This window comes from Falco punctatus (genome assembly GCF_963210335.1).
Source record: "Falco punctatus genome assembly, chromosome: 3".
Taxonomy (NCBI): domain Eukaryota; kingdom Metazoa; phylum Chordata; class Aves; order Falconiformes; family Falconidae; genus Falco; species Falco punctatus.
Window position 1 is genome coordinate 97,795,164 of NC_137582.1, and position 12,028 is coordinate 97,807,191.

At 42.9% G+C, this 12,028-nt stretch overlaps 1 protein-coding gene across 2 annotated transcripts in view; it reads right to left on the minus strand.

Annotated features, from left to right (window-relative positions):
* The window catches only part of LOC308061563 (uncharacterized protein), a 161,123-nt gene that overhangs the window by 70,447 nt on the left and 78,648 nt on the right, over positions 1 to 12,028 (minus strand). For both annotated transcript variants that reach the window (XM_080381729.1, XM_080381730.1), the window contains exon 3: positions 1 to 5,754. This exon is cut by the window's left edge and continues 70,447 nt beyond it. In XM_080381729.1, coding sequence (XP_080237855.1) covers positions 5,577 to 5,754 — 178 coding nt within the window. In that variant the 3' untranslated portion in view covers positions 1 to 5,576. The remainder of the gene's footprint in view (positions 5,755 to 12,028) is intronic.

The following is a 12,028-nucleotide window of genomic DNA, read 5'->3' on the forward strand; positions in this document are numbered from 1 at the left end:
TTTCATTGATTGCTGCTTGTGTGTGCCAGTTTTAAGACAGGCTTTTAATAAGCTCAAAATATGTTCATGGGATTGGTCTCAAAATGTCTCTAGTGGAATAATCAAACTTGTAAGAGGCTGCAGAGAAAAACAACAATTTTGTTCAAAGAATTCCAGCTCAGACAGTCAGTCAAAACAATTCCTAGCTTAACCTCATTAAGCGGCTCTCACACTCAATGCCCAGATGACAAGGGCAGCTCTGAAGGTCTGCTTAGGGCTTCCTCCAGCCCTGGCACTGGGGTCTTTGCAGATATTGCATTGCCACCCATAGGCAGCCTTCAGGTTGTTCCCAAGTCTTGGTCCCCAAGGCCATCAGTGTGTTTGTTGCTCCTCAGGACTCTACTGCAACCAGGGATCCCAGCCTACCTCCGTGAACTCTCATCAGCCACATTTCACAGGCTGCATGCAGTCCACCCTGGGCACCAGCCCCTGCTACTATCCCACGTTAACTATAGATAGTATTTTCATCTTAGGCTTTTGCTATCCAAAAACCTGAGCTACCCCAAAACCCTGGGCAACTACCACCCACTGATGTAGAGCCAACAAGTGCTGGGGCAGGGGAAGGTCACCAGGCACCTGGGGTCTGTGGGACACCAGCCTTCAGCCTGAAGGACTGAGGCAGCAGCAGAAGGCCATTGCCCGTGGGAATTGTGGAGAGGGAGCAAAGGGGACACAGGTAAGGGCAGTATCAGCAACAAGCAGGGTAAGATACCCAATTTTGGTGGAAAGTCCTAGAGCAGAATAATGTAGCACTTCAAAAGGGAAGCAGTTTGGGAGGTGGAATCCAAAGGTGAACATGCATGAGGCTTTCCCCTGGCTCTTGATATCAAATATAAAGAGCTCCTCTGTACTAGCACCCCATTATTTTTGTTATCATATTTCAGCAATTCTAGCAGTTCTGCAAATGAGAATTGAATCAAGCCTGGAGCTTGCTGGGCAGAAAAAAAAGGACAGAAATAGAACAAAGCAAGACACACAAGAACAAATGGAGGATACTCTTTTCAAATGGGACCTGTGATTGTTACAGTTTACTAGGACCATGGAGAAACTGAGTGAATCTTCAAAGCCAGTGTGATGATTTGACCACATTAATGGTGCATATACTAAAGAGAAGAATCTGAGAAAAACATGTTTTGCCAAAATGGCAAGGAAATAAGACAATGGTTGTAATTTCAAGTTGATTTTAAAGACTAGAGACTAAACCTAATTATTTTAAATTAGTCTTTCCAGATCTTAAGTCAAGAAAAGAGACCAGAATTAAGACCTGAACTCACCTAGGGAGATAAGCTATGTTTTCCTTCACAAAATTTTCCACACAGACCAGAATAAATACAATAATATGTTCTGGATACTCCTCTTGCAAAATGTGAGCCCTTGTCTGAAGTTCAAATGCAAGTATTTCCCTGCCTCATCTTCCACATCCAGCACATTTCAAGAGCTATGATTCCCACTCTAGAATCAGAGCTCTGCCTTCTGTTAGCGACTCAGGAGTGTTCCCAGGGGAACATTAATCTGACCCATGGCAAAAAGACATTCCTCAGTGCAGTTCAAGCTGGGATAACTCAAATGTAATGAACAGAACAAACTTCAGTCTTTCTTTTAATGGCAAGGATGCAAACCCAGAAAAAAACTGCTATTTACGCAGCCTTTCTATGACGTGGTTAGGTTAATTTTAGATTCTGGAGGTGGTGCTGTTTTTGCTGTTCTGTATTTTAAAGCCCCATCACCACACAAACATTGACTTTATCACATATCAAATCATTATGTTATTTTCCCACTGCAAAGTTAAGAATGTGAGTTTGAGAGGGATGTGTACAAGTCCACACAGGCTACAGCAGGCCCTGGAAATGAATCCAGGTCTCCTGAGTCTCAATCAAATACTTTGTCAAGATTACCTTTCATCTGGGTTAGATTTCTTGCTTTACTTGTACAGAGACACCAGCACCAGACATGCAGAAATAAGGCAGTTTGAGGGACTGAAGCAAGTGTCAGACCATTTTCCACAGTAATCACCATCCTTTTTGTCATAGGACAATTAATGTGTAAGCTTGAAGTTGTGGAAGAAGATCTCGTCTGTTCCACTTCCTTCTTTTTCCAGCCTTTAAAAACCAAACCGTGTCCCTTAGCCTCAAACGTTCAAGGCTAAACTCCCACTTCAAGCACATACACAGAAACAAGCTCCTGCTTCTGCTCACATCAAAGTCCTGAAGCTCTTGCTAAAACCGCGATCACCACTTCAGAGAATGAATCAAGCAATTGAATGACCTTCTTTGGGGCTCAAAATCTGTAGTTAGAAATTGGCTGTTCAGGTGTTTATTTTCCTCCTGTATTTCTGGCTTTGCCTGAGATTATAACTCAGTGTGCCCAATATAGTTCAGAGACAGTCTTTTTCTGTCTAAAGAGAACTTCAAATTTTGAGTGATTGACAGGCTGACAAAACTGATCATGATTTCTCCACAACACTGACTGCTCAATGAACTGTCACATATTATGCAGCTGTAGAACAAAAAAGTGTGTGTGTTATTTGCTGGAATCGAAATATCAATTAGATCCTGTGATAAGTTAATTCATATCTTTAATGAAGACTGATATTTTCCTTTGATGTGCAGGGAAGAAAATGCCCTGAGTATCAAAAATGTTTACTAAGTTTGCTGCAGAAGGCAATCCGTCTTTCTCTCCTCTTTTTGAAGTATTTTGCTTAAAGGGGGATGAAGCTTTTGAACTGAAAAAATGTTCACTGAGCTTAATGCCTCCTGTCAGACTCTATGCATCTGCCTCCCTGCATAACTTAAAATAGAAGTCAAACTGGAAAATACAAAAGTTCTTGCATGGTCTTTGTTTTATCTCAGAGGAAAAGAATGGGCCAAGAAAAAGGATACCAGGCCACTTCTCACTCTTGAATGGATTTAATTTTAAAAACTAGTCTGGGCTGAGGCTTAATTCCTTCTCCCACTTTCCCTGGCGACTTTCAGTGCACCTGTAGCCACTGCAGCTACTTGGGTCTCAGAACCCAAGGATGGCAGGCTATGGTTGAAACACACAGGGGCAGTGAATAAGTTGAAATACTTCATGGTTGAAAAGGGCATTGATTTGCTTAAATGCTGGCCATGCCTGACAAATAACTATGACAGTTATAACAAATAACTGGGAAAGACTTACACTCAAGGTGCAACTGTGGAATGAGCTCTGGTCTTCTGCTGATAGGTGTCAAAGGAACTTGATCTAACATTAAGTATAATTAGATCAAGTAAGATTTTGATTGCTACATTTTCCTCATGACCAACCTATGATTCTCAGCTGTAGATCTAGGCTACCAAAGCCTAGAGTTAGTGTAACTGGACTGATGAAGACAAATGACCAGCTCTGTATTCTGTAGATCTTCAAGCTCTGGTTTAAATTCACGTATCTTGATTTAGATGCATCTCAAGAACAGAGCAGGCTCAGTTCGCAAGGTCTGTGGAGTAGGTCTTCAGCAAGACTACTCAGTGCCACGCGTGCCAGCAGAGAGCTTAACAAATGACCATTCCTACAAGAAGCCATTTGTAGGTCTTTCCAACTGGCCTTCCAGCTTCTCTCTATTATCTACTTCTCCAAGTCTGATTAAGCAGGAAAGAAAGGATGGAGCAGTGGTCAGGAGAACAATCTAGAATTCTTCAGTCCTGTGTTCAGTTTGTTGTTTTACTGCTCCATTAATTTGGGTTAAGAAAATGGAAGAAGAAACCTACCAGGATTATTGAATTTAATCCCAAGCAACGAGTCAATCACATGTGCAATGTTAAGGGCAAATATAATCTCCTTCAACACATAGCTTAAAACATCTTCTAGCAAATATAAGGTTACTCATAGAAAAGATGGCCCCAAACAGAGTGTGCTTCAGGAAGAAGGATCAGGTCTACTGTAGTACGCATCACAAAGATTAAAATTTACTTATTTCACAGAGGGGTATCCAGAAGTGTTGAGGTGTGACTGTGGATTCTCAACAAAAAGAGGTAGCTGAACTAGAGAGCGATGTTTACTCACCAAAAAGTTCTAGATAAATGACCCCAGCTCTGCACTTAATGCAATTGGTATGTCACAAGAAATGAAACTGTCCTAGGGATGATTTTGCTTCTAAAATTTAGCTTGTGTTTGGCTAAAAGAATCAGGGCAGAAAACTGTTTTAATTCTTGGCTGTTATTTAATACAATGATCTGTGGTTTTTAAGAATTCTTAGTATTAGATTTACAACTTGGGCTTAAACCTGGGAAGGATCAAGCCAAGATGCTTTTTCTGGGACCCTAAAAACCCCTACTAATTTTTTTGGAAGGGTAAGCCATTAACAAGAGCTGCTAACAGCGAATAGCAAACCACTCTTGTACAGAAATAAAAGCGGCAATTATATCAGCTGCTTTTCACTTCTATTGTAGCACATAAAAAATATTTTTGAAAATGCTGAAAAATATAGCCCATATCTAGAGCTGTTTAAAAGATTCAAAACAAATTCGTCATAATTTGGCTTCCATAATTTTTTTCTTTGCCTTTTTCTCAAGCACAAAAGGCTAAAGCCATTTCCTTCTGTTTGAAGAATTCCGTCCTCTGAAATGCGTTTTCCTGCAATGCAGTAAGCTTTTAGGGAGGCAAATAGGATTAGATCACTGGAGGAATCGTTTATCCTGATTTTTGAAAATCTAAATCCAATATTGTTTGAACGACGCTGGCCCTGCTTTCATCAATCCCAGTCCAAAAGATGTTCTGAACTTTTGGTCAAAGTACATCGTATAGCAACAGGATGCTGATCTGTGTTACTAGAAAACCTCTGCTACAGAAAATCTCTGTAACAGAACATTTAATCAGGCCAACACCCTCTAACTCTTTCCATCGCCACCACACAAATAGATATGTGAGCGAAACAGTATTTCGGGCTGGCCCTCTCCAGGAAACTCCCGTCAGGCTAAAACAGCCTCTGTATCCAGACTTCAGGGTCACAGGCAAGGCTGTCACAAGCGCAGCCACAGTGTAAAACCGGGGCATTGAGAAGCTTCACAGAACAAACCAGGTCATCCAGGTAACTGCGTGGTTCTGCCAGGAAAACTGTTTCTGAACTGGAGGCTGCTCCCAGCCCAGTTATGCTGGTCAAGGTCACACCTCATCTTTTCCCTGCTGATGTAAGTGGATAAAACCTGGCAGAATAGCTCTGCTGATTTGATGCGGGAGCCCATCAGAACTGCCATTGAAGGGACAAACAAAGACGTAATCTCAGTGGCAGTCAGCATAGAAATCTGCCTTTGCTACGGCCAAATTCCGTGCTGCCAATTCTTATTCTCAGCTATGCTGGCTCTGCCTTTTGAACTACCAAAATATTAAGCCAAAAATTTCCCCGTGCATCCTGTAAACAATACAGTGAACAAATGCTCACATAACAATTTCCTTCCTGGTTTCTTCTGACCCGAATCGTGTGGTAAACGAGGCTTTCAAACACACTGTGTCCTTCAGCTGATGCCAGGTCTGTGCTATAGTCATCACTCCCGGTCTGCGCAGGGCGGATTCTGTGCTGCAGTTCAGCGGTCGTCAGCAATGCTTGTACTGCTCCCCCAGAAGTTGCTGAGCTGCCACATGCAATCCGGCTGTCCTTCTCCCTGCTGCCTCCCAAAAGGGCAGTGTCGGAGCAGCCAAAGGATGTGCTCTACCTCTGGCAAAACCTTCAGGAGTTCTTCAACAGTCTTTTTACGTTTTTCTCTACGCAGAAAAAAAAAAAAAAAAAAAGAATCACTGCACTATAGCATGGAGAAGAGATCGTGCAGGACTATAGCAATTGTCTCCAGCCCATCACAGCATTTAGCCTCCCTGCTGTGCCCTATATATCATATGGCATGCATTTTCCCTTTCTAAGGGTGAGGCATTTAACTGGATGTGTGCAGCTGGGAAAACCGCACAACTGTGATACTGTCCCTCAGGGAAGCATTGGGTTTAGTGGGTTAAATCCAGCTCTATTACAGCTAAATTTGGATTCAGTTCTGAGCAGGTGTTGCACTCACTTTTGAGAGGTCTTTATAGCCAGTGGACGTGAGGTCCACTGAGTAGTCTTTTAGGAGGCACAGGGTGCAGGATGCAGTGTGGTTGGGGGTGGATTTCTCACTACTCCCATTAACTATGGCCACAGGGACGCTAGCACATTGCATTTCCCTCCCGCCCCACGAATGCTGCTCATCCAAAGCCACCCCACCCCACCCCAAGTGAGCAGTGCCAACCAGCTCGCATAGCTCTCATTGTGCCAGGCATTTACTGCACTGGTTGAATCTCTTCCAAACGCTTTTGTCTTTATCCTGCCTCTCTTCTTCACCCACGGCTTTTGAAAAGATTGTATCCCAAGTCAGATTTTCTGCTTAACCAGCTGCATACTATACATGTGTATTACAGTCCATCACCCCTGTAACCCAGTTTCCTGTTTTCTTCCAAGTTCACAGGTTTAGTGACTTCACTTCCCAGAGACGCATAGTTCTGCCTAATCTCACTGTTCTTTCCCTCCTACTCTCACTCCTTACCCTTGCCTCCCTTACTTAGCAGCACTTTGTCTCCACCTAGCAACCCTCTGCCTTTTCTCATGCCATTTTTATGATCAGCATTTGCTTCTTTACCTGAGCTTTGTTTCTCACCTGATTCAGTGCTGCCCTTTCCCGTGTTTGCACCTTACAATTAATCATTGGATTGTGTCTGTCTCACTCTCAGCACGAGACTCGCAGGTCACGCAGTTCATCTTCCTACAATACTCATAGCACCTATGGTGTTATATAAATAATCCAAATGGGCACTGTATCATGTAAGCTATGTCATACAGCCTGGACCGTGGCCAGAGCACAGATGGAGATTTCTATTCATGGCATCAGTTCTCTGCCTGTTCCCCTGTTCTTAGCGAATCCTTTTCCTGCAGATTCTGAGAATAACCAGTGTTCTTCTAAAGCCCAACTCCTGCATATTTTCCACTATGACTCAAAAGACAGAGGCATTTTCCTTTTCTTCCCATTTCCTCAATCTTTTGTGCATCAACAAAAAGAATGTAAGAAATACATTGCAATTAGCACTTCCTCAGCTGCACTCATCTGTTGAGAGCACTCAGCGCTGAGCCAGCCTTCTGCAGGTGGGTAACTTAATGCCTCCTCTTACCACTTTTATTTATCTCAAGTTAATTGCCAGAAGTGGCAAGCTCTCAGTGCTCTACATTGAATTCATGATAATACAAATACTTAAGATGATGGATTGTGTGGCTGTGACAGCTACCAGTAAACCAGAGGTAGAGCAGGCATTCTCAGAGCCAAAAACAAGAGCACTTGAAAAAGCTGGTGCAGACAGGATGTAGGAAAAGACCTGAAGCTGATACACATTCAGCACCTGTTTAGATTTCTTTGGTCCATCTTGATGCAATAAGGTCTTTGTTTGCAGATGCAGACATTTCTCCCTGCTCTCATTTTTACACTTTAGCGGGAACAATGGCTTACAGGTAAAAAGTACACACCACTGCCACTAGCACGTTTTCAGCACTGTAGTCACTGGGACCTGAGAATAGGGGTGCGAGGCGTCCCCATGGCAGAGCAGAGTATGACAGATTCGTATACCAATTGTTTTTCATCCTGTCTCTAGAGCAGAACAGGGATGGAAACTTTCTCCTTCTCCCAATAGAAGGTCTAATCATAACTCTACTGGCACTATGAACCACAATGATAGGTGAGTTCATCTTGTGCCAGGCACTGTGCAAACAAAAGCAATTCCACTTCCACAGAGCCAACAGTCTGAAGCCTTCGTCCAACAGTCACATTGCCCTTGCAGCCAAATGGTTGGCCCTGTATTGCATAAAGCTTTGTAATACTGTTGTATATTAGCAGGATGGCACCCACAAAAACAGGTGGTTATTATTGATTAGTGATTGTCACTACTCTGTTAATTCCTTATAGATAATGGGGGACGCATGTGTTGTGAGGAAAGACACAAGTGCTAGAGCAGCACTGCTGTGACGCACCAACTCACTGGGCTTCACGCAAGAGGAGCTTTACAGGAGGTGCTGCATCTATGCATGTGCTGCATTGACTTTCTCAGCAAGCTCTTCCTAGCAATGTTTCTGGTGCATATACTGTTGTGAGAAGCCAGCTGGCTGCCATCTGAGAGCAGATGCCAAGTGGCTGTCAGATTGTCATCTTGAATTTTAGTATTCAACTCGTCTTTCTGTGAATTGGCTTTTGGCCTTTTTTTCCCCAGGAAGAGCTGTGCCTGAGCCAAACAACCTCAGATTTATCTCCTGTAAAAGAAACGAAAGTACAAGTCACTATTGCTTCTGGTGAAACAATTTATAAATCAGAATTTCACTGTTTTAAGTGGTTTTCCCACTTTTTTTTGTAGTTACATAACTTTTCTCCTGCAGTTCCTAAAAGAAATCTCAGAAAAACACATAACAGCCACTTCAGACAGTTTACTCACTCAATCTGTCCATTTTGTAATTAATTAGAAAAGCTGAGAGAAATATAATTTTTCAGTTTCTGATCTCCTGATGTTCACATTTTAAGTTTTTCATAAAAAGGCTACTTGCATATGGTCTTCAATATAGTATTGGTCAGTCCTTGAGAAATGTCACCAGTTTATTCAAAGGTGCAAGACAAAAATAAATGAAAACTAACTGAAAAATTCCCAAAATCGTACAGCAAAAATCCCCGGAACAATTGTTCCGTAAGTAGCGATCCAAAAGATGCAACTTCAAGTGGTTTAAAGGATTGCTGCTTCTAAGAGAGTGGCTTCATACACACTCTTTGGGAACAGAATAATTTTCAGATGTGTCATGGCAGGCAATTTAACTCACTGGTCTTGTGGGAAAATAATACCCTTAAGAGTTCTGGAGACCAGAATAGAACAAAGTTGTTGTTGCTCTTGAAGCAAGAAAGTATCTGCTGGGAAGATACTTACATAAAAGAAAAAGCATGTTTTCCATAAAAAAAATACTTGCTAAAAAATACGCAAGGGCCCAGCAAAGAGATAGCTCCAAGTAACTTGTGCCATCATGCAAGAATTCTGTTCTGCGTTGTTCTTGTTTGACCACCTGAAACCAATCATGTTTGTGTTAAATCCCCTTAACGCAGAAGCACTACACAGGGTGCATATTTGTTATATTAGTTCTAATTCTGCTGAAAAAGTACAATACTTGTTTCTTTTTATACTTAAGGCATTCACGTTTAACTTCTGACAATATAATACAATTGAAGTTTATGTAACGATGCAAACATAAAGCATCTGCTTGTTCACTACCAGGCTGAAGTGGCACTAAGATTCTGACTGAAACCAAAAGGCTCTCACACAGCTACCCCAAAGGGAATCGAATACTGCATGTTCTTACTGCCCCCACAAATGAATGAGCTGGGTCACTAACCAAATGGTAAAATCACAAGCAGACACTTACTTGTCTGTACATTTTTGTTTAAGAGTTACCTAGGATTAGTTTCACAGGTACACTTTAGTTCTCAGGGGTTCAACTGTCAGAATGAAAGTGAGATATTATTTCACTTTTCCTGGCTTATGAATAGATGAGAACCTGTTTGCACCCCTCCAATCCGCAGAAAACTCTCAGCTGATACTACTAAAACAAGTTGGAACATTCTCCTTTATTTTTTTCCCAGTGGAAAGAGGGTAAGGCCGTGGAAACTGAAAGGAGGAAAGATGTTTCATATACACTCAGAGTTCACAGAAACAGGTTTTAAGCACAAGAATCAGAGCAAAGTAAAATGCACCTTGCAACACCCAATGAAAAGATCACAAGAATGCTAAAAGAGTTGAAAGGTCTAATACAGAAGATCATGTCAGTCTGTGCTGGCAGCTTCTATAGAACTAAGCTGGTAATGAGGAAACGTGTTTGGTTTTAAGCCTTTTCAAGAAGAAGAGGGCTGATGTCCTGACACAGCAAAAAGCCTTGGGACACTGCCAGCACTTGGCACAGTAATCTTTTCTGCATAGCTCATGTGGTGAGAAATGCTGGCTTGGGTGAAGAACTCTCGATGTCATTTTGGTAACAGCAGTAGGAAATTAAAATGCTGAAGTCAAGACAGGAATGAAGAGCAAAACACAACATCCAATGCAGCAGCACGCTGTTTCCTGGGTATCCGTGCCTGGGCTGGCAAAGGTTGGAGGCTCCTAAAATAGACACCATTCAGTATTTGTTGCATGCCCTGAAGTGCCACATCAGAATTTTCTTGAGGTCTTGAAGCACAAATATTTTCTCATTTGAAAGACACAAATTGCAGCAAAATCATGCACTTTTTTTTCTACCACTGAGCACCAGGAGTTTGTCATAGCACCAAGAAAGGAACCAAGGCATTTTAAACCACAGTTGGGATTAGAGGCATTGTTGCAGTGACATTGGAAAGCAGGTGTCTAAATTACTGTGCTTGATGTCTTGAAAAGCCAGACAGGAGGAGGTGCAAGCAGCAGGGTGTACCCCTTCCAGCACCCAGCCACCCTGGGTTTTAAGAGAAAGTAGATGATAAGAAAGAAGGCATGGGCAACTGCAATGGAGATACACGGGAGAGGCAGGGCAGCCCCAAGCGCACATCCCTTTGGGTCTTAACAGCTCTTCATCTTAATTTTGCATCTTATTACACACCTTTGGCAGGCTACTAAAATGAAAACAAGATAATCATCAGGGCACAGAAAGGGTCAGCAGCTCTGAGGGCAGTGGAGGTTCCCCATGGGGCTCAGCAGGGCACATCCCACCATCCCAGGCAGGGAGCAGGACAGGCCAGGAGGAATCGGGGGAGGGGACATGGACAGGCCAAGGCTAGGCTGGGAGGTAGCCCAAGGCCAGGCAGGACAGGGCTGTGGGGAGCTGGAGGCTGGCACTGCTGCAGCATTGCAGAGGCAGGGACTGGGGGTGGCAGGCAGCTGAGATGGGGTCCTGGGCTGGGCAGGGACACTGGGGCTGTGCTGGTGCCCTTGGGTCCCTCACGGTTAAAGCTGTGCTTGTACAAAGTCAGATAGATCCAGATACCGAGAAAAAACACACGGTCTTGTTCAGGAAAGCACAAGCCAGTTTTGTAGCAAAATATGATTTCAGTCAGAGATACCAGAAACTCAGAAAAGAAGATAAAGACATACTTGGCACATGTTCATTACAATAAAAGGAACAAACCAAGTATAGATTTCTTTTAAAAAAAATCAAAACCAGCCAAATATTTTTAAATCGTGTTTTTCCAATTTATTGTTTGTAATCTTCACGTGTTGTTTTTCTCCATGTTTCTCTGACTCATCTTAAAATCACTGCATTTGATGGGAAGCTTGTGTCATCTGACCAGGCTCACTGAAATGAACATTTCTCATGAAAATTTTATTTTCATGAAAATGTAAAATGGAAAAGGGTTTTCAAAAGATGGAATCTTTAAAAAATCAACACAGGAAAAAAACCCCCTCTATTTAAAATAGCAATCTTTGAAACATCATCATTTTTTTAAAGTTCAGTTTGACCTGCAAGGAAGTACATAGGACAATTGAAGAGAAAAATCTCCCCACGGCTGGTCTCCAGGAGGTACAGCAACATTCCCATTAAACAGTGAAATGGTACCCAAAAAGCATGAAGAGTTCTAAGACTGTTTCAGTCCTGGTCTGGCCAGATCTCTGAAGGTCTTGCAAAGAGGGACAGGGAGAAGGACAGCTCTTTCCCACAGGGATGCTGAGCTGTGAAGGGAAGAAGGATGTTTCTGCCAACACTGACCACATGGTCCTCCACGTGATGGAGGACATCCCTGGGACTATGCCCAGGCTCTTCACCTCACCAATGGCTCTGGGAGCAAGGTCTCTCAGCACACAGTTGGGGCCAGCTTAGTGCCCTGTGCTGGACACCCCCTTGCTTGGGTTGCTTTGTCCTTGACAGCTTCCAGCCCTGCCAACCCTGTCTGCTGTGACCACCAACCCATCTGCTTTCACAGGCCATGACACTTGGTCCTCTGCTCCTCCCATGCTGCCAAAGGCACGCACCAGCACTGCA